Source organism: Podarcis pityusensis, assembly GCF_964106645.2.
Source record: "Podarcis pityusensis genome assembly, chromosome: 11".
Taxonomy (NCBI): domain Eukaryota; kingdom Metazoa; phylum Chordata; class Lepidosauria; order Squamata; family Lacertidae; genus Podarcis; species Podarcis pityusensis.
Window position 1 is genome coordinate 20,594,897 of NC_138036.1, and position 20,592 is coordinate 20,615,488.

Sequence of the window (20,592 nt, forward strand, 5' to 3'; positions counted from 1 at the left end):
GGTGTAATTAAATATATGCATTCATATAAGAGGAGTAGCCAGGGAGTGCCACCCTGCCACTCTGCCCACCACATTGTTGCTGCTGCTTACCAGGACAGTGCAGTGGCTGGGTAGCAAGGAGGTTGGGACTGTGTGGGTACACCAGAAAAAAGTCTACTGTTGCACCAACACATGTCTGACCTTGTGCCTTCTTTGCCCTGCTTTCGGGAGGGTGGCTGCATAGCACCATCGCACTGCTCTGACTGCTCTTGCATAGTAAGAAACATGAAGGTTGCAGCCGGGACATAGATATCAGTAAGTAAGGGGATTGGTGTGATTTCAGAATCAACTGGGAACTCAGCAAAGGCAAGGCCTGAGGACTGATTTTTGGGGGACTAAACTTTTCTATTTTCTTTGACATGGCTATATTCTGTGCTCCATCGTGGTTATTATAAGGGTGGGAGATTTCTTTTATCACATATGTTGTTTAACCTCTGAGAAGTAAAGTCTGAAGTGGCAGTTCTCACACTTGTTGGCTGCGTGGGACTTGTAGCGAGTCTTTTGGAACTGGTAAAAAGACCGGTGGGTTTCCTTTGGCCCTCAACATTGTAAAGCAATTAATGGCAATTGGGAGTGATGGTAAAATGACTGCAGGGAAGGACAGATAAAAGAGCCCTAAGATCAAGCATGATCTTAGGACTTTCGGTCAAATGTGAGCTTTGGGGGTTTTGTACTGCTCATTTCAAAGAAGAGTTGAGCATTTGGAACCCCAGAAACTCCTTCACCTTTGATTAAAATTCAAGATGAATGCCAAGCTTATTCTCTATCATCCAAGTCCTCATCCTGCCCAAACACCCTCTTCTTTGAAAGCCCCACTTGCTCCTGAGCACTGGAGAGGGAAGAAGAGAAAAGACCCATCTCTCCACAACCATTTGCAGTGCCATCACTGACCCAATCTGTAAGTGGGGCTTTTAAGGGAAAGAAGGAAGGAATTTGGAGTTCAGTGGCCTCGGTGGGAGAGACTTTCAGCCTTTGTGGGCTTTCTTTGCAAAGTTGGTCTGAACTGCAAGATAATCTATTCCCCACCTTTTGGAGAAAAGTTCTTGGTTTGTTTTCTGATCTGACTTGATGCAAACCTAGGATAAATCTCATATTTCCAAAGCTACACAAATCAATAGCAGCAGATGAAGAAGACTGGGATGCCATGTTTTAGATCATCTGGAATTGACTGTATTCCTGTGAGACACACCAGGAACCAAGTTCCCCCAGCATACTTGAGGGTACAAATAATGAAGAAGAAAAAAGCCTTGAAGATGCCAATAGATGTCAAAATGCTTTCTATAAGTAGCAGGCGGGTGATTATTTGGGAAGTGAAAGGACAAAAGAAGTATAAGAGATGATAAAACATTGGGAAGGATTGTTGAGGAGTAGCTGGTTAGTATTTAACATATAATTATTTCCTGGCTATTATTTAGCAGGTAGCTTTAAGACTGAGGGCTCAGAGTGTTGCATAACAACTATAATAATACATATAGGCAGGATTCCTACATTCACTCACCCAAGAGTAAGCCACATTGAACTCCAATCAGACATGTATAGGATTGTGCTATTAGATGGATGGGAAACCAATGGCTCTTCAGAGGCTATTGGACCACCAATCCCATTTCCTTTACTCTTAGCCAGGCTGGTTGGAGCTTTCCTTTACTCTTAGCCAGGCTGGTTGGAGCTGTTGGGAGCTGGAGTTGGTTCTCTACCATGTGCTATTACAATGCCAAAGTGTGCTAGGCTACCTCTGATTGGCCACAGTAAACATAGACCATTTTCTTTACACATAACTCGTTAATTTTGTATTTTCCATCAAGACTTAACAGCCATTTTTACCTCCACGGTTAAAAGTATAAATTATATTTGGAATACATTCACATTAGCTTTTACAGGAATTGTAATTAAAATCAACAACTCAGATGTGATTAGAACATTCATTCTACATTAGTTTTAAAATAGCACGGTAACACTAGATGGCGGGGAAATAAAATGTGAGATTTACAAGAGTATGAATTATTTACTTGGGGCTGATGCCTCACACTTACCATGGGGATGGCTCTGGGAACATCCTCCCTGTGGTTTGTTAATCACACCCTCTTTGTAACATTGAGTGCCTTGTCACACAGATCATCACCACCACATTAAGAGGCTCCACGCCCCTGCCAGATGTTTCTGGCAGCTTCAGGCTGGAATGCGGAGATTCTCAGTGGAAGGCAGCAGTACATAGGAAAAGTGCTCTTTAAACACAGATGGGCACTGAAAATTCAGTGTCTGGAATCTGATTTTTAGCAAAATCCTTGAGGATTGTGTCAGTTCTTGTACTAGCCTTACCATATGCACCAGAACCCTGTGTCTGTGTATGCAACTACTACCGCAAGAATGGCATTCGCCCAAAAATGGAAAGAAGAAGAAGTCCTGACAAAAGAAGAATGGCTAAAGAATGGCTAAAGAAAAACCTCTGATAGATGCTCTGGAGATCTGCTAAGCCAGCGTGGATAATACAGTCATAGACAGATAGACATACAGGTACAGACAGACTGACTGACCCAGTCTCAGGCAGATTCTTATGGTTTAGTTCTGTCTTGCAGGTATTTATATCAAAGTCCAGGGTCACTGAACAGAAAGTTTCCCTCCACACCCTTACCTGCTAACTTTGTCCTCTTTCCCCCTTTTTCTATTCTTTTTTTAGAATTGCGAAAAACCAGTGATGTCAACTGTTGTTTATCCATAAAATCAAGGTTGCAAAGGGAAAATGGAGAGGTACAGTATTGCTTTGTTAGTACAATGCTTGTAAACAGATCACAGAGTAAATTAAGAAAAGTCTGAGAAACCACCTCTGCCAAGCTATCATGCTCAGAGGAGCCCCAGCTTTTGTCCAAAGGTCTACTCACTCTTTCGTGGAATGTGCACATGGAACTGTCCCTGCCAATGAAATGAATAGGATGATATTATGTCCATGGAACCTGTGTGTACAGGTTATCTGGTGTGAATAAAAAGTCTGAAGACTGGCTGATAGTCCAGTCGTAAATAGAAGTTGATCAATCAAGCAATAAATAAAAGTGGTGTGATCTTCCATCAGTAGTGATGTTGCAGCACTTGTTATGATCTGGTCTAGAATACAAATTTGTTGACCTAGTAACGCTCAGAAACAGTAATTGCCAAATATTATATCTCTCCCAAGTTCTTTCCCGCTCCAAATGGGAAAACAAGATTTTGAACATGTTCAGAGAGCTGTTTTTTGTTTTTGTTTTTTGACTTGTATTGATTTTAATGCTGGCAACCAACTGATTCGCGCACACCACATCAAGTGGGTGGCAGGGAGAAGAGAGGTTTTAAGGCTGTGGAAACAGGTTGAAATAAGAAAGCACTACTGGGCCTATGGGAAGAAAGAACAAAAGGTTGTTTCACCAAGCTTTGGGAACCTTCATCTTCCAAATATCTAACGGCATAAAGAGACTCTGTCTGCTGTTTCCCTCGCTTGGTCAGTGATCTTACTCAATATAAAGCACTTGAAGCCAAACAGCCTGGAAAAAGATTTTTTAAAAACCTAGTTTAGCTGAGTGGGTGCAATCTATTAGGTGCCTCTCTTTAATAAAATTCAGTGCTGCTGTGAAATTCTCATTTTAGTGGTAACTAGGCAAGAGTTGTGCCCACTAACATTCACAGCATGCTATTCCATTTTATGATTTGATCATCTGTGATGAAGATGCATTTGAGAAGGCTTATTTGTTGTTGCAGCACATTTCCCCCATTCGTTAAGGTTACTTATAGGGAGAAAATAAAATAAATCAGCATATTTTTTCCAGAAAATTGGGTGATCCTTAAAAAAAAGTCTTCTTGTTTAATACTTCTTGACAGTACAGTTTTCCTGTCTATGTACATGAAGCACATACTGTAAAGCAAGAATTTGAAGATAACTGTAAAAAGGTTAGAATCACAAGCTGTGGAAATTGCTGGCAAATGGAATGTGATTTTGAGCAGATCTCTCTAGCTTTCACTCTCTGATAGTTACACAGCTGATTTCCATTCACTTACAGACCTGTGTACAAGACATGAATGAAGAAAGTACAATAGCCTAGATCAAAAATGGTTTTGATCAAAGAGGGAAATGTGGGTAATGGGATTCTAATATATACAGTAATGTAGTCATTATGTAAACTGCAGGGATATGACATTGCTAGTTACCTGCTATGTGTCCTCTGTGTAGCTCAGTGTTTATAGATCCTTGTTTAAATAGCTGTCCTCCTGGTTCTGCAACCTTCTGATTATTCAAATGCTGAAATTTCCTCCAAATAGAGACATGAATGAAGCATGCTATTATGTGAAGGGTTCCTCCAGGACAGTCTATTTCATGAAGAGTTGGGAAACTGTTTTCAGTTTCTCTGTGTCCGAATTTTACATTTAGACAACAGTTTTGCAGAGATGGAAAACTGCTAAAATGCTTAGGGGCCAGCACCAAGTATTTAGATGCCCAGGATTTATTTATTTTGTGGCCCTTGGCTGCATATGTTACAAGTCACTGTTATTATATAGTAATGACATAAGGCTAATTCACTGGATCAAAAAATAAACTAAAATACTACACACAGTTGTGCATGGAACGAGAAGAGGAGAGAGAGAGAAAGAAAGAAAGAAAGAAAGAAAGGGGAAAAAACTAGTATGAATAAGTTTACTGAATGTGATTTGGACATGCCTTAGATTGGTCAAACAATTCTTCATTAAACAGGAGCTGACACAGTTACTACAGATAGAAAAGGAGCCCAAAGAGTTGCTTTATACATTTATTTTCATGTAGATTCTCTGATATTTAGAATGTAACGGACACTGCAGTCACTGCACTCAAGTCAATGAGCACTTTACATTGCTTGGATAGGTTCTCTAATATCCGGTATATTCCATTTTACACACAGGAAGCCAGCAACCATTTCCATATAGGCTGTTGTGATCATATAGAGATCTTGTGCATTCAACCTGGGCCATGCACCATTTACAGTCACGCTTGTGTACCCAGTCACACTTGTGAACTGTATAAATTGGGATATCTCTTTACTGCTTCAGAGAATCCCCAAGAATGTATTCACAGCTAATAATAGCCTGGTGCCTGTGTGATGACATCGTCAGGTAGTTTGGTGTTTCCTTTGGCTAAGCTCCTGCTGACCTCCTTGAGGCCGACCATTTTACATGGGATACTCTGAGGCCTAAGGCGAATGTGGCAATGACCCAGCTTTGGTAGAGACTTGTTTCTTTTTAGTAACAACACTTCACTTTTGCGTAGCTCTTTCAAGTGTTCAGAGCACGTCACATTCATAGCTATGATTCTTCAACCACCCTGTAAATTGGCAATATTATTATTCCTCTCTCACACACATACAGCCCATATTATAGATCAGGAGTGTGCAATCTTTTTCTCAGTCCAAGGTCCACGTTAATTCCTAGGCAACCTTCCAGGGACCATATAGCAAGCAGAGTCAGATGCAAGAGTGGGTGGAACAATAAATGCAGTGTTACCTTTGTACCACAGGTTAGCTTCCTCTTCCCCCAACTTCCATCCCATAGCATTATTAAAGAATGTAGTCATCACCATCAAACCTTTATTGGCATCACTTACAAACATTCAGAATAAATAAGCCATGCGATCTCATCGCCGTTTCAACAGGACAGTCATTTGCCAATGGGAAGAAGAGGAGAGCAATCTATTTCATCTCTGTGGGTCTCTAGCAAGGGAAGGATCTTGTAGCGTACTTCAGCGACAAAAAATCAAATAGAGGAACTTAGCTACAGTCTTGGTGAGCTCCTGGTCTCTCCCCTGTAATAAGAAGTGTATAACCTCCATCTCTGGTTTCCATGTTGGAATACATAGATGGTCTAAAAATTGTTGGCGGAGTTAATCATACATGTTACATTTAAGGGCCATGTGAGCTAGAGTTTCCACTTGGTGGGCATCACATGGGCAGATCCTATTTCCTTCTGCCATACCCGCAAACCTACCCCAAAGGAGGTTAGAAGGATTAGAATTGAACCTAGCTAGTGAAAAAGCCCTTCTTTCTTGTGGGTTAAACAAAAATTGTAAATAATTAAGGTTAAATTCCTGCGCAAGGTTGTATTCTAGCCAGGCTAAGAAACCACTCAATAAGGATGTGAAGCAAGGTTAGAGGGAGTCCTGAGGGCCACAGGGGAAGCCTTAGAGGGCTGTGATAGAAGGGCTTACCTAAAGCTTCCTAGTATATTCATGGCAGAGGTATCATTCAAACCAGGGACTTCCTGGCTCATTGTTCAGAATTAGCTAGTGCTTCACAAGCTTCCAATAGTTGAAGAAGAGGAAGGTAAAAAAAGCTGTATTTCAAGTTTACTCAGTTCATCTGCTTTTCTTTTAAGCAGGAATCAAGGCACAGTAGTGCGGTTGAAGAAGATTCAGAAGGAGATAATGACTCAGAAGAGTTTTACTATGGCGGGCAGGTAAGAGAGAATAATTATCCATCTTGTTAAAAATTAAAAGCAGAAGTTATCTGAAGAATGTGCAGGTGGGAAATCACCTCTGCAGCTCTTTTTTCATCTTCCCATTGGAAAATACATTTAATTTGGTAAACATTTATTATTTAAAAGAAAAACCCACACCCCTAGTTTTGATGGTAACTTGCTTTGAAATAAGTGAGCCATCACTTCTTAAGAGAGATTTTAGTAGCATGGCACCAATAATAACACAGTACTGGATTTCATTGATTTGAAGCCTGGTTGCAGCATCACGGTGCTCATGTGATGACTGTATATCAGCGATGAATCCTGTGGGAAAAGCTGTAGGACAGGTCCCTTAGCTACATTTGTGAACAAGCCCAGTCCCTGCTGATCACGTGTACCCATTGCCTCTTCCTGTATGGCTATGGGGGGGGGGGGGCTGGAAGCTTTGACTTTTAGATTAACCACAGTTTAGTGTGTCATCCAAACACTCAACTGTGGTTAATTTTAACTATGTTTAATGAAGCAAGCCAACTTCATTAACTATGGTTTGAAGATGGCTTGTTTCCTCTAAGCATAGTTGTGTTTAACCACAGTTTGCATAGGTTTGTACAGCATGGCAAGCTGCAGTTAATCTTATATGAACATAGAAGCTTCTGGTCTGCTTGGCAGTATTATTATTGCAGCCGTGCCAGAGGAGGAGGTGGGAGCAGGTGAGCCTGGCAGTTCTTACGATTGTTTTTAAAAAGACATATGCAAGCGCACACATGTAATGGATTGACAGCAGATAGATAATGGAGGGTTTAGCAAAGTCTATTTACAGAAAATACATTCATGCTTTTGGACTGCTTATTTTTGAAGACATATGCATGCTTCCACATGTAATGGATTGAGCACTCATACCTAGGAAGGGTTTCACAAAGTCTGTCTTCTGGAAAAGACCAAGTAATTTAGCAAAATTGTACAAAAAATGTTCATTTAATGTCAATCTTAAAATGTGATCTGAAGAGTTGAGTTTCATATATTTATCCTTAACACATTTACCCATCTGCAACCCTAGACTCACTTATCTATGAGCAAGCCCCACTGAATTCACTGTGATATACTTCTGAGTAGATATGCATAGGTTTATACTGCGGCTTGGAAATAAAACCCCAGTAATTCCAGTGGAATATAGCATTCAAGTAAATGTGTTTAGGAACTTCAGCCTTAACAAAATGGCACTAAACCCCCCCCCAAGGTGTTATATGGTTCCCAGTGAGCTAAAAATGTACCCCAGTATTTTTCAATATTAAAAAGTCAGTTACATAACTTTATTTTTCCCCAATCCGGAATATCAGTGTCCATTTTTGGAGCTTTTAAATCTGATTCACCTTGAGATTTGCTGATTATTATTATTTTTCCTTTTTAAAGCAGGACTGCATTTTTTCCCCCGCCTTGTTTCTTGCTCTCTCAGTGGAATTGAAAATACTTAGCACAGCCTCTTTCCAAAAGAGGAATGAAAGTGCTGTCCCCATTCTGGTGTCTTTTGTGAGAACAATGAAAGGTTTGATTAGGGCACTTTCTTCAACTCATCTTTTTGGTGCTCAGAAGTTGCTTCTCATGCTTTAGGTCCTTTGTAAGACACATTTGAAACAAAATGTCAGTGAATCTGTACAATCGTTAATGAAATATTGTTGGAAAGACTGTCCTCTATGAAATCCTCTAAACACCGGCTGGGAACATTTCAGGCCTTTTTGTGTAACCTTCCTCCTCTGTAGTCTGCCTTTGATCCTTTGCCATTTTATTCCCCTTACATAAGAAGGTAAAACTTGCATTGGTGGATCAGAACAAAGTCCCATCTGATCCAGCGTACTCCCTTCAACAATGACCTACCAGATGCTTGTAGAACAGGGGAAAGGAACCTCAGACCCCCAAAAGCATGTTAGGAGACCTCTATTCTCTTCACAGAGCTACAATTTCCAGAGTTCCCTGTGAAGAGGGATTGACTGTGAAATCACTCTGGGAATTGTAGCCCTTGGAGGGGAATAGGGATCAACTCTCTCAGCATTTTAAACCAAACTGCAGTTCCCAGGATACTTTTCAGGAAACCATGACTGTTCAAATTGTCCTGAAATGGCTTTAAATGCCTAGTGCAGATCATAGAATCATAAAGTTTGAAGAGACCCCCCCCAAAGCATCTGTGATGGCAATCCATCTGTCCCATTTAAACAATTCAAACTGTATATCCAGTTCTTGTTGTTGTTTTGTCATTTAGTCGTGTCCGACTCTTCGTGACCCCATGGACCAGAGCATGCCAGGGACTCCTGTGTTGTCTTTGTCCATGGAGTTTTCTTGGCAGGGATACTGAAGTGGCTTGCCGGTTCCAGCTCCAGGTGGATCACGTTTGGTCAAAACTCTCCACTATGACCTGTTCATCTTGGGTGACCCTGCACGGCATAGTTCATAGCTTCTCTGAGTTATTCAAGCCCCTTCGCCACGGCAAGGCAGTGATCCATGAAGGGGTATCCAGTTACAACTGCAGTATATAATGGCAGGCTTAAGCCAGGCACCTCCAAACTCAGCCCTCCAGATGTTTTCGGACTACAACTCCCATCATCCCTAGCTAACAGGACCAGTGGTCAGGAATGATGGGAATTGTAGTCCCAAAACATCTGGAGGGCTGAGTTTGGGGATGCCTGGCTTAAGAGGACAGTCTTGTCGGTAGGCAAGATAACTCTATTGCCTCTCTTAAACAGGACACGGCTGTAACAGGAAATTCCTGGCTCCATCCATATACAACTAAGTTCAGTGATGCTTACTGACTGCACCCTATAACAACACAGTATGAAATGAGCAAATGATTGGTAGTGAAATTTTGGGCAATAGCTATGCAGATTTTTTTTGAGAAAGTGAATTTGTGTTATGAATCATTTTCTCTCTGTGTGTTTATAATATCCTGGAGGAATTCAACCAAGAGAAGTAGCAATAAAGTGTATGCTGGTGTGGACAAACTAGCAATTACATTTGTCCTAAAGGAAAACAAAATTAGTACAAGAGGCATAGTTTGTTGGCACTCAGCACGCAAGACACCTAAATTGTATATTCGAAGGCAAATAGAGTATGAGGCAAGATGAGGGATTAGTACAAACGAGAGTTCAAGAGGGAAAACAGGCAGACAGGTTTTGAAATGGAATTTTAAAAGGCAAAGCCAGAAAGATGAAACAGAGTTGAAAGAAGATGGTAGGTGAAGGAAGGAAGGAAGGAAGGATGAAGGATGTCAAGCAATGGAAGCCTAAGAGAACAAGTAATGAACATCATTAGGAAAAAGGATGCTATGAAATTGCACAAGTTCTCAGTTTTTACTTCAGAACAAACTGGTGGGATTCCTGAATCTCTCATCTCCTTCTTGTAAGGGGAATTCTGGGAGCATTTACTTGCCCAGATCTTGCCGGGGGGAGGGGAAGGGCGGGCAGAGATCTGAGAGAAACAACTGCTCAGTGGCAGAATCAGCTTCCTTGGTCTCAACCCTTAATGCAGAAAGTAGGCAGGGCATATATTCAACTCCAGCTTCTGGGGTGTAGACCACTGTGAGGCATGGATCAGACCATGTTGTAGCCAGAAGGGAACTCCCTATATTCCTTGTTACCATCATAAAGAAGCTACAGATGTAAATGCTGAGAGTATTGAAACTATGGATTTATTGGAGGATAGTATCCCTGTTGCTGTGTGACTGTATTTTTCTCACCCACAAAGAAAAAGGTCCCTTTGCAGTATTTTCTCTAAACATTCTCCGTTATTTTTTTGTCTGGTGGCTCCCTCCTGCCCAGTGTCCCACAACAAAACTAGGTCTTGTGGAGGGTCCAAGATGGCGGCCAGTCTGCCCTGAGAAAACTGCTGGAGAAATTCACTGAAATGGTCTTCCAAATTTCTCTGTGCACAAACTGGGTGAAGTATTTCAACAGGCCTTTTACGCACAGCTCCAGTTTTTAGTAGTCTGAACCAAACAGAAGTGACACAAAGAGCTGTGAGTGATGGAAAGATTATAAGACAGTGGCGGTGAAGAAGAAAACTCTGCTTTGATCTTTGATAAAAGGGTTTCTTTACTCCTGCCAGTCACCTGTGCAAATTCTTCAGGAGAGAAAAAAATGCTTTCCTTCTCTAGAACAACAGTCAAAAATCTATATCATGTCTCGGTTTAACGGCTCATCTCTTCTAAACACAATCCATTCAGACACAGGAAAGTGATACCTTTTATCTTTGCAGGTATTTTACTTTTCACTGTGAAAGTTTTTGTTTGCTCTTTTCTCTAAATAGTAAACAGAGATGTGCTTGTCCAAGCAAAAGCATGTATGGTTAGTTTTTGGCTGTGCTGCTCCTAGAATCTGTTCGTTGACAGACAAAACAACAATCCTATATTTAAATTTGACACTCGCCAGCTATTTGTATGTGTTTCTCCTTAGAATGAGTGACACTATACGTATTTTACTTATAACAGGTGCCACTATTGAATTGGATTCTGTTTCTACTCACTAAAAGTGTTATGTCAGAAATAGTTTTGTTTTATTTAAGACATTTATATATCACTTAATTATTCACATTTCTAAGGAATGTAGAGAAAAACAATCCACAGAACATGAGATAATACAACAATAAAAAATTATCACAAAACCCAAATGCTACCTTAAAATGCTGCCTTAGTTTTAAGAGTCTTAGCCATACACCTGAAGCAAAGAGGGTACCTGGAAGGAAATTATGCAGGCCTGGCGCCACTACATTGAACACACAGCTCCTCATAGTTAAAAGCCATGTATCTCAGTCATGGGGGACCACCAACAGAGACTCCCCCAAAGATCTCAGTGATCAGACTGGGATATAAGGGATCAGGTGATCCTTGAGATAACCTGGACTCATGTTGTTATGGGCCTTGTAAACTGATTCAAGAACCGTGAACCTTTTGAAATGTGATACACAGGCATCCAGACCGTATGTCATCCAGTTCTCCTATCCCATCCCACCAGACGTTTGAACGTATCTATATGCAGATAAGTGTTTCTTTAAATGAAGATACCAAACCTCTTCCCCTTCTCCCAGAAAAAAATGCTTATTCAAACATACCTAGAGAAAGAAGAGATTTGTCTTTAAAAGTTCCCAGACAGATGGATAACACAAGCAGAGACTGGTGCACAGGCCGTCTTGACAGACAAATCCCTGTGCACACACACACACACACACACACACACACACAAAGACAGATCTGAAACACATACCAACGTAGGCTGATGGAATGATACACACAGAGACATCTGCTGCTTGGGCAAATGCATTCTGCTCAGGTCCATACCCATGAACAAGACTCATTTCTCAATATATTTTGCTGCACTCTTCAGAGTGCAGGTAAGGGATCACATTTTTAAAGGCTTTTCCCAAGAAAAGAATTTCCTGGTGCCCTCCGGATATCCCATCAGTCCTAGCTATTTCCTGATTTCAGCAGTATCCCAGACAGAAGCTCGGATTCCTGTCTTACATAAGTGTTGCTAGTATGCATCTCTAATAATCCTGTTTAACAGGTGTATTCCTGGCCAGCATCCCAACTATCATTGGTTGAGTTTAACTAGTCTGGCTTTTTGACTTGTTAGCTGCCTCGGAAGTACGTTTTTAAACAAACAAACAAATAATATCTTAGCATTAAGCTTCAGGCCTAGTCATGTTAAGCATCTGCTGAATGTGACTTCTCTGAATATCAAGTCATTAGCCCCTTAGCAGGAGAACTGAATGTCATATTCACTATTCTGATTAAGGTCTGAGACTCCCTGACATCATCACAGGCAAAATTGCACATTAGCATTTGACTTTCTACGTGATACACGACCACCCTGTTCCCTCCTATTTACACTATATTAATGTAAATCTATTTTGTATTGACTTCATTGGAGTCTTAGCTTTATGGGCTGTTAGAGTCATTGAAAATTCCCGTGGGTCTAGTTGACGAGTTAGGGATAGTGGAAGTTTTCAAGTCATTACTTGGATGACTAATATTTTCTACTATCTGCCGCACCAGGTTCATAGCAACTGTAGCTTTTCTCAGAAGACGGCAGATTGTCTATAATTCTGTTATAAGTTTATTGTGAACCCATTTCTTCTTTTTGTCTCTCTCCCACTCTCTTCTTACCATCCCACCACCAGTTCTGTGGCTGCCATTCCTCAAGGCTTTCAGTGGCAGTGTAGTTATTAAAAAAAGTTCAGCAAGATGCGGGGCTGCTTCCCATGCTGAGATTTCCCTTTCTTGTGTGATGCTGTTATAATCACATAATTTGCCACTGTCCTGTGTCTTCTTAAAGTGTTGAGCGGAGCAATGGAGGAGGCTGCTCTCCTAATGCAAACATCTACTCCAGGCATCCCCAAACTCTGCCCTCCAGATGTTTTGGGACTACAACTCCCATCATCCCTAGCTAACAGGACCAGTGGTCAGGGATGATGGGAACTGTAGTCCCAAAACATTGGGAGGGCCAAGTTTGGGGCTGCCTGATCTAATTCCATTGTGGGGGGAAATAATCTTTAGATTCCTGCTGTGGCATTATGAAATAGAGCATGGTGTCATTGGTCCAGGAAGACTGGGGGTTAACTTTGCATGACATATATGAAGTTTTATTAGGGTAAGCCCTAAGTGCACCCAAACAAATAAATGTACATATACCTGCCCAGTACAAAGTTCAGTGCACCTAGGTTGGGAATGGGTGGATTTCCTTTTGGTCAATGTCACTTTCATACATCACTTTCATACTCAGGTGTCAGTTCCATCCCATTTTTGCATTAATTTGTGACACCCCCCCAAATGGATTTTCTATAATATAATGTTTAATTCAAAACAGGCATTTTAAAGCACATTTTGATACTTTTTTTTAGTTGTGTCACAACATTGGAGAAGCGCAATATTCAATAGATAGTTCTGTTGCAATCCGCACATTCTTTCAGGAGGTCCATATCAGGTCAGTTCATATTAGAATTCACAAAGATTTAATTCTTAACTTCCCTAAATCAAAGAAAACCTCTCCTGAAGCAGGATAGTTTAAATCAGATTTTGTTTGAAGGAATGCAGCCTCTTTCTTGCCATTTTAGCTCTACAGTAATGTACCTCAACATTATTATATGAGCCCTATTTCAATTTAAACAGGCCAAATAATGTTTGCATCACTTTCCTTCCTTTTCATTTTTACCCAAAAGACTTTTTGCAAAACCCTTTCATTTACATTTCCAAGAAAAAATAGACTATTTAATGAAGGATAATTAATTTTTAAGGGCTTCAGATGAGGTGAAAATACTGCTGAGGGGGACTGAATTTTTGCTGGTACTGTGTGGGATTGTGGTACAGAGGGAATGCAAAATAATCCAATAAATGAAATTCCCTCTGCAGAACCTCTTTCTCTGTGTGTGTGTGTTTGACTTTGGAGATCACACAGCAAAGAGATTCCTTTAATCAGAGTTTTCTGTCATTGGGTGATCATTGACAGAAGGTATTGCATTTATTTAACCTCCCAAAGACCAGGAATCTCTTATGACCCTATTTTGTTAGGGTGTTACCAGTCTGGGGTCTGGGGTAGAGTATGCTTTGCATGCAAAAGGTTCATTCTTTGGTGTCACCTGGTCAGGCTGAGAAAAGATCCTGCCTGAAGCCCCAAAGCGCTGTTGCCAGTCGGTAGCAACAGTACTGAGGAAGACAGGCCAGTGGTCCATTTGGTATAAGGCAATTTCCTACTACCACAGAGGAAGCCGGTCAGTAAGCCACACAATTCAGGCTGGAGTTAACTCCTCATTAGCAAAACATGATCTTCACAGACTTGGCTGAGTTTCAGGCCTAATGAGCACAGCAGCTCTTGCCCTGTAGGTCTTGTTCCATTAAATAGTTGCTGAGACTAAAAGCCCCACTGCCTCACAGCTGTCTCCTCCTCCCTAGGGCTTCTTGCAAGCAATCGGAGACTGCGCCTGTGTGCAGTCAATCTCTCCTCCACTCTTTTCATGCCTCTTCTCGTTCTGGGAGACAAGGGGAGAGGAAAGCTTGTTGCAGCAAGAGGGGGAGACACCCACGCCTCTCAACCAGCCTGACTCATCTCTGCCTCCTGACCTCCCTCCTTCCACTCGTCTGCTTCAGCTTCTTCCTCTGATTCTTGACTTCTCTGTCAAAGACTTTCCCAACTCACTGAGCCCTTTTACCCCTTCAGCTTCTGACATCTCCTCTTCCCAGTCTTCTCCTCCTTCTCCCTGTGACCACCCATCACTGTCCCACCACCAGTCCCTGAACTCTGAGCCTTCTTCCCTTGGTGGTTCCCCAGCTGGTTCCTCCCACTATTCCTCTGTATTTGTATAAGGCCACCGAACATTATTGTTCTCTGTATAATGTAACTGCAGGATAGCTATAAATGCCAGTTGCTTGGGGAAATCAGCAGGCAAGGCCTGTTGAATTTATTTCAGAATTTACAAGCTACTGTACATTCAGTGAATACCCAAACAGTGTATACAGTGGTACCTCGGGTTAAGTACTTAATTCGTTCTGGAGGTCTGTTCTTAACCTGAAACTGTTCTTAACCTGAAGCACCACTTTAGCTAATGGGGCCTCCTGCTGTCGCTGCGCCGCCACTGCGTGATTTCTATTCTCATCCTGAAGCAAAGTTCTTAACCCGAGGTAATATTTCTGGGTTCTCGGAGTCTGTAACCTGAAGCGTATGTAACCCGAGGTACCACTGTACAATCAACCCTTTTGCCATGCTCTTGTTTTGGGCATCCTAAATGCACTTGCCTAGTTTTGCAGAAAACAAAGCAGACATTTGGTCTCATCCACTGAGAATTCTTTTTTAATGCTCTTATACTTTTTTGCACTTCCCCATGTTTCTGCCACAAGGTGACCTCAGCTTTGGGCCAGTCGCTGAAGACGGGTTGTGGGGGGAGTTACTAAGAAAGAAAAACTCACAGCAAAACATATTTTTCCCTTTTCTCTGCAGGTTAGTTATGATGGAGAACTTCACAAGCACCCACAGTTGGAAGCAGACTTGGCAGCAGTGAGAGAGATCTATGGGCCAAATGCAGTTTCTCTCAGGTATCTATATATCTCTTTGTGAAGGTGAATTAAGGATGGCTTTGTAGCTAAGAAGAAGATGACAAATTAATATCGCTTAGCACTGTGGTCAAGCTGTATATCTGGTATCTAAAACTGAGTAAATAAAGGCTTCTACAGGGAATCTCTGTTTCAGAACAAGCAGTTGCATGCCCTCTCATTTCCTGAGGAAAAGGAAAAATAAATTGAATAGTGTTTTGTTTTTTCCAGGTATCTGGATTTCTCCCCCTTTGGTTGTGTTGGATTTACTGAAATTTAAGATACTGTTCTTAGCTTCACTGCTAAATGTCTTTGGCCATTTGAAGACTTTTGAACATACAGTGAAGCCTTTGGGTGATTAAATAAGCAGTTTTTGGCAGTTTAGGACTGCATCCTAAGCACACTTGCTAAACTTCTTTGAATATACTGGGACTTCACTTCCAAGCAAACATTCATCGGATTGTGCTGCATCATAGTTAGCCAAGTTCACCCATAACACTCAGCCAAACCATGGATTAGCACAAACAAACAGAACAGAGAAGATGGTGTCTGCTTTGCTCCTCCTCTGGTCCTGTTGCTACAATGCCTCTGTGAACTAAGCCACAGTTTGGCTCAAGCATTAACGTCCGAACATAAGTTTGTGGCTTATCTCCCCAAGACAAACCACAAGTGGGAAGCCATAGTACAAACCTGGGCTACAGCTCAAGGTTTGTTTGGAGCAAGATAAACCACAAGCCAGGGTTTGGAGGGCAAACTCTGACTTAGTCCATAGCACCCACACATTTGGTTATTCATGCTAAACCATGGTTTGGCTGAGCATTATGTCTGAACTTGGTCAGGCTGCTAATTCATAAACTCTGTGCTACCTGTATATCCAACATAATTTTAGTGGAAGAGATTAGTCAAATGTCTAGTTAACTTGAAGAACACCTAAAAGAACAGTCTGCTTCTGTCATTGTGTTTAATTTGCCGTTTCATTTTCATGGATTCAGTTCCTAGAGTACTTTACAAGTGACCATTCCTCATCACCGTTTCAGCCTGTCTCTAATTTAACATAGAATAAAATATAAAAAGTTGTCATAATTTGAACATGAGCTGTGCATATGTTGCCCTCTCCATTTAGTGAAGCCAAATTAATATTCCTTAGAATTCATTTGTTTCATTCTGCTGAGTGGCATATGAATTGAATTTGTGAATGTATGTTGCAGTTCCTTAGACAATACGACTAAAGGAAAATCTTACTTTCATTACGTGCTGTTTTGAATTAAGTGGAAATTCATTAAGTACAGAGCATATTGGAAATTAAAGGCCAGACATGGAATGAAGAAGATAATCATTTAATTGCAAGGCTGATAACAGCTATAGTTGCGGAAGTTATGCATACCTTCATAATAAGCTCCCTCAGGCTCCACAGGCTATGAAAGTAAATGTTAACTTCTTATAAAAACGTCAGCGTGCTCAATTTCTTCAGTACCTGCTTCATTATAATTTGTGTGATCTTCTGAGGCCCAGTTCATTTAATAACTGGCTGCTTCTGGCTTGCAAAAGGAAAGGAAAAAACCAAACTCCAAAACATTTTACATTTCTTCTTGGTGCCACTGTTGAAAGTGCTTACAAGTTCCTTGGTGGTCAAAACATGCTCCTCTGAATTTTCATTCTTTGCATTGTTGGTTATTCTTTGGCCTGCAAGTCCACCTGGCACCTAGGGAATATCTGCAGTTTCCACCAGAATCACCTTGTGATCTTCCCTGCCCCGCAGCCAACCAGCAACTTAACACATTTTCCAACCTGCCACATTTTCTTTAGATGTGTGACCATAACATGACTTGTCATGCAGGGTCATGTAAGGCTTAGAGGGTACATCAATCAGGAAGCTAGACAAGAACTTTATTGCCTCTCTTCAACAGTACCAGCAGTAACAGGAATCTCCTGAGTTCCGTCAACATGCAACTCAATCCAGTGCCACCTAGTGGCTAAACCATATAATGACATTATCCACACAGTTGGCCTAAGACATCTTGTGCCTAGAATAGAAAATCCAAATAGCAAATCTCCAGTGTAGCCTCCCCATACTTGACTGGACAGATGCCATGATATCATTACTGCACTGAATGATCCACAGTATGTTCAAACAGTCATTGAGGTAGAACTTAGCTTTGTTACAATATCATGAGGGATAATGTATATTACTGGTACCTTGATATACTAACAGTTGATGAGTTTTTAGAGATAGCCAGTATCTCTCACCATCCAACAGGCTATTATTGGAGCTTAATTACCTTATCTGGAATTTTAACTTCTTATTGCTCCTGTTGATTCTGTTGTGATTTTACATGATCTTTGTACTCCCACCCTGGGATCATGCTGTGATGGGGGTGGCTTAAAAATACTGGGAAGAGATCAGCGCCAGACTATTACAACTGTTCCATCTGGGCATGCAATGCAGCTTGCCAGATGAAAATATCCTCACTCTCCTCCCAATTGCGTGCTGTTCTGAGTGTTCTCCTCACCTCCCCAGAGCCAGTTTTGGGGGGTATACATGAGAGGAGAGGAGGATAAGCCCCATTGTGCAAGGGAAGTCCTTGTACAGGGCTTCTGTTGATCAGGTGCATTAGGTGAATCCCACCCATTGTAAACAAACAAAAGAAATTGAACATGGCCCAGCCATGTACTTAATGAGAACCTGAGTAAAGAAACCTGTATATTTATTGAGAACCTAAGCAAACACGGAAGACCCATAAAAATGTATTCTTAATCTCTTGGCTTTACTCGATAGGTTGTAGGTGTTGCTAAACCAATTTTTAACGTTGTGGTTTTGTCTTAAGGCCCTATCTCTCAACACTCAATGTGTAAAGTGTAGCATGGAAGCATAACTGGCACATGCAATCTTGTTTAAGTGCTAGAAGTTCGTGCATATATTATGCATTGGTGAATTCTGCGCTTACTGCTTGTAGTGGGAAGGCCAGGCAGTCAATGACCTTGATAGCTTTAAGAGGAGGACTTTAAAGTTCAGGTTTTCTTCCCTCCATATGCATATTGATCAAAATATTTAATATAGATGGGTTGCTCTGGTTCTAAAATACTATTCCAATTTTCTTTTTGGATTTGTGTGTGTGTGTGTGTGTGTGTGTGTGTGTGTGTTGGTTTATTTATATGCCACAACAACTACCAGACTTTTAGAAGACATCTGAAGGCAGCCCTGTTTAGGGAAGCTTTTAATGTTTGATGTATTACAGTATTTTAATATTTTTTTGGAAACCGCCCAGAGTGGCTGGGGAGGCCTGGCCACATGGGCGGGGTATAAATAATAAATTATTATTATTATTATTATTATTATTATTATTATTATTATTATTTGACCAGATGCACCCAAAGTGATGAATGACATATTAATACTGGAGAAAGAGACAAGGAAAGCACAGCCAATGCAATCAGTCAATCGAAACAAAATAAACATCAAAATCGTCAAATATTCGCCAGTCACACTGGATGTGCATTATTGAATTTCATTCGTGCTCATTTTACAGTCACTGTTGGAATAATATTTTCTCTGTATAGCTTACTCAACAAGAGAACAGTCAATTGATTTTGTCCTAATATTTCAAGTTACTGCTTTTATTGTATGTTTGTTTTATCATAAATATTTAAGATGTAGTCCAGCTAAATTTAAAACAAACCACTTTATTTCAGTGGGAGAGTTCAGTACATTGTTAAACGGCTCAGGACTGCAATACCTCAAGGACTGCCATTCCCCATATAAACCAACCCAGACACTGCATTAATCAACTTTGGCCCATCTTTGTGTACCTCCTCCATGTGAGGTCTAGAGGATGGCAACGCAAGAATAGGCCTTTTCTACAGTGGCTCCCCATTTGTGAAATGCTCTCCCCAGGGAGGTTCATCCGGTGCCTTCATTGTATAGTTTTAAGTGCCGGGCGAAAATGGTTCCTCTTCAACCATGCCTTTGACTGATTAATATTCTGTATCCATTTGACTATTTATTTGTGCTTTTATCTTGTATTTTTATCTTCTGAACTGCCCTGAGATCTTTTGATGAAGGGTAGTACATAAATCAATCAATCAGTCAGTCAGTCAGTCAGTCAGTCAATCAATCAATCAATCAATCAATCAATCAAATCTTATCCACTGAAATCAGTGGATTCTTCCTGAAATGTACCTTGGTGTGTATGCAGTTCTCCCCACCTCCTTTTCTTAATCTTTTTTTTTTTTTTGCATGATTGAATTGCTTTACATATACTATTTTAGTCATCGTTACAACAGCCATCTGATGTAGTCCAGTACAGTGGTACCTCGGGTTACATACGCTTCAGGTTACATACGCTTCAGGTTACAGACTCCACTAACCCAGAAATAGTGCTTCAGGTTAAGAACTTTGCTTCAGGGTGAGAACAGAAATCGTGCTCCGGCGGCGCAGCAGCAGCAGGAGGCCCCATTAGCTAAAGTGGTGCTTCAGGTTAAGAACAGTTTCAGGTTAAGTACGGACCTCCAGAACAAATTAAGTACTTAACCCGAGGTACCACTGTATTATGAAGTGGTTGCACTGTGCCTGACCAGGCTTTCCCTTATCGTGTAGAACAATGGTTTTGTTTCCACGAACAGACAAAACAAGTTGAGGTGTACAAAGAACAGAATGACACATTGTGTATCATCCTGAACCATCCTTTCACAGAGGTGTCCATTTTGTGTGGCTCTTTCCAAAAGTTAATGATTTTAAAATAATGACTTGGTGGATCGAAAGTCAGTAACATGTGGCAATGCTTCTTCATAACTCAATCTTTGGGGCTGCTGCATTGCACTAGCTGTGTCTTAGAATGGAAATTATTTTGACTGTTCTGGATTGCACATTCTTTTCTTCCATTTCATTTTTGTGGCTTAGCACGAAACTACATTTTCACCCTTAAAACCACATCTCCAAACATGAGCTAAAATGCCACTCATTTCCCAAAGGCTTCCTGTTGGAGGTTATCCTGCCACAATCTCCTCCAACTTCTTTATGCTGAAGACACAAGAAGCTATTGTCTACCAGA

General features: G+C 41.0%; 1 protein-coding gene across 6 annotated transcripts in view; it reads left to right on the forward strand.

The window, feature by feature from the left end:
- PARP8 (poly(ADP-ribose) polymerase family member 8) overlaps positions 1–20,592 on the forward strand; it is a 155,092-nt gene that overhangs the window by 79,678 nt on the left and 54,822 nt on the right. For 3 of the 6 annotated variants that reach the window (XM_080972489.1, XM_080972493.1, XM_080972491.1), the window contains 3 exons: positions 2,714–2,784; positions 6,400–6,480; positions 15,453–15,547. In XM_080972489.1, coding sequence (XP_080828615.1) covers positions 2,714–2,784; positions 6,400–6,480; positions 15,453–15,547 — 247 coding nt within the window. The remainder of the gene's footprint in view (positions 1–2,713; positions 2,785–6,399; positions 6,481–15,452; positions 15,548–20,592) is intronic. The other 3 variants (XM_080972490.1, XM_080972492.1, XM_080972494.1) reach the window with 1 other exon arrangement.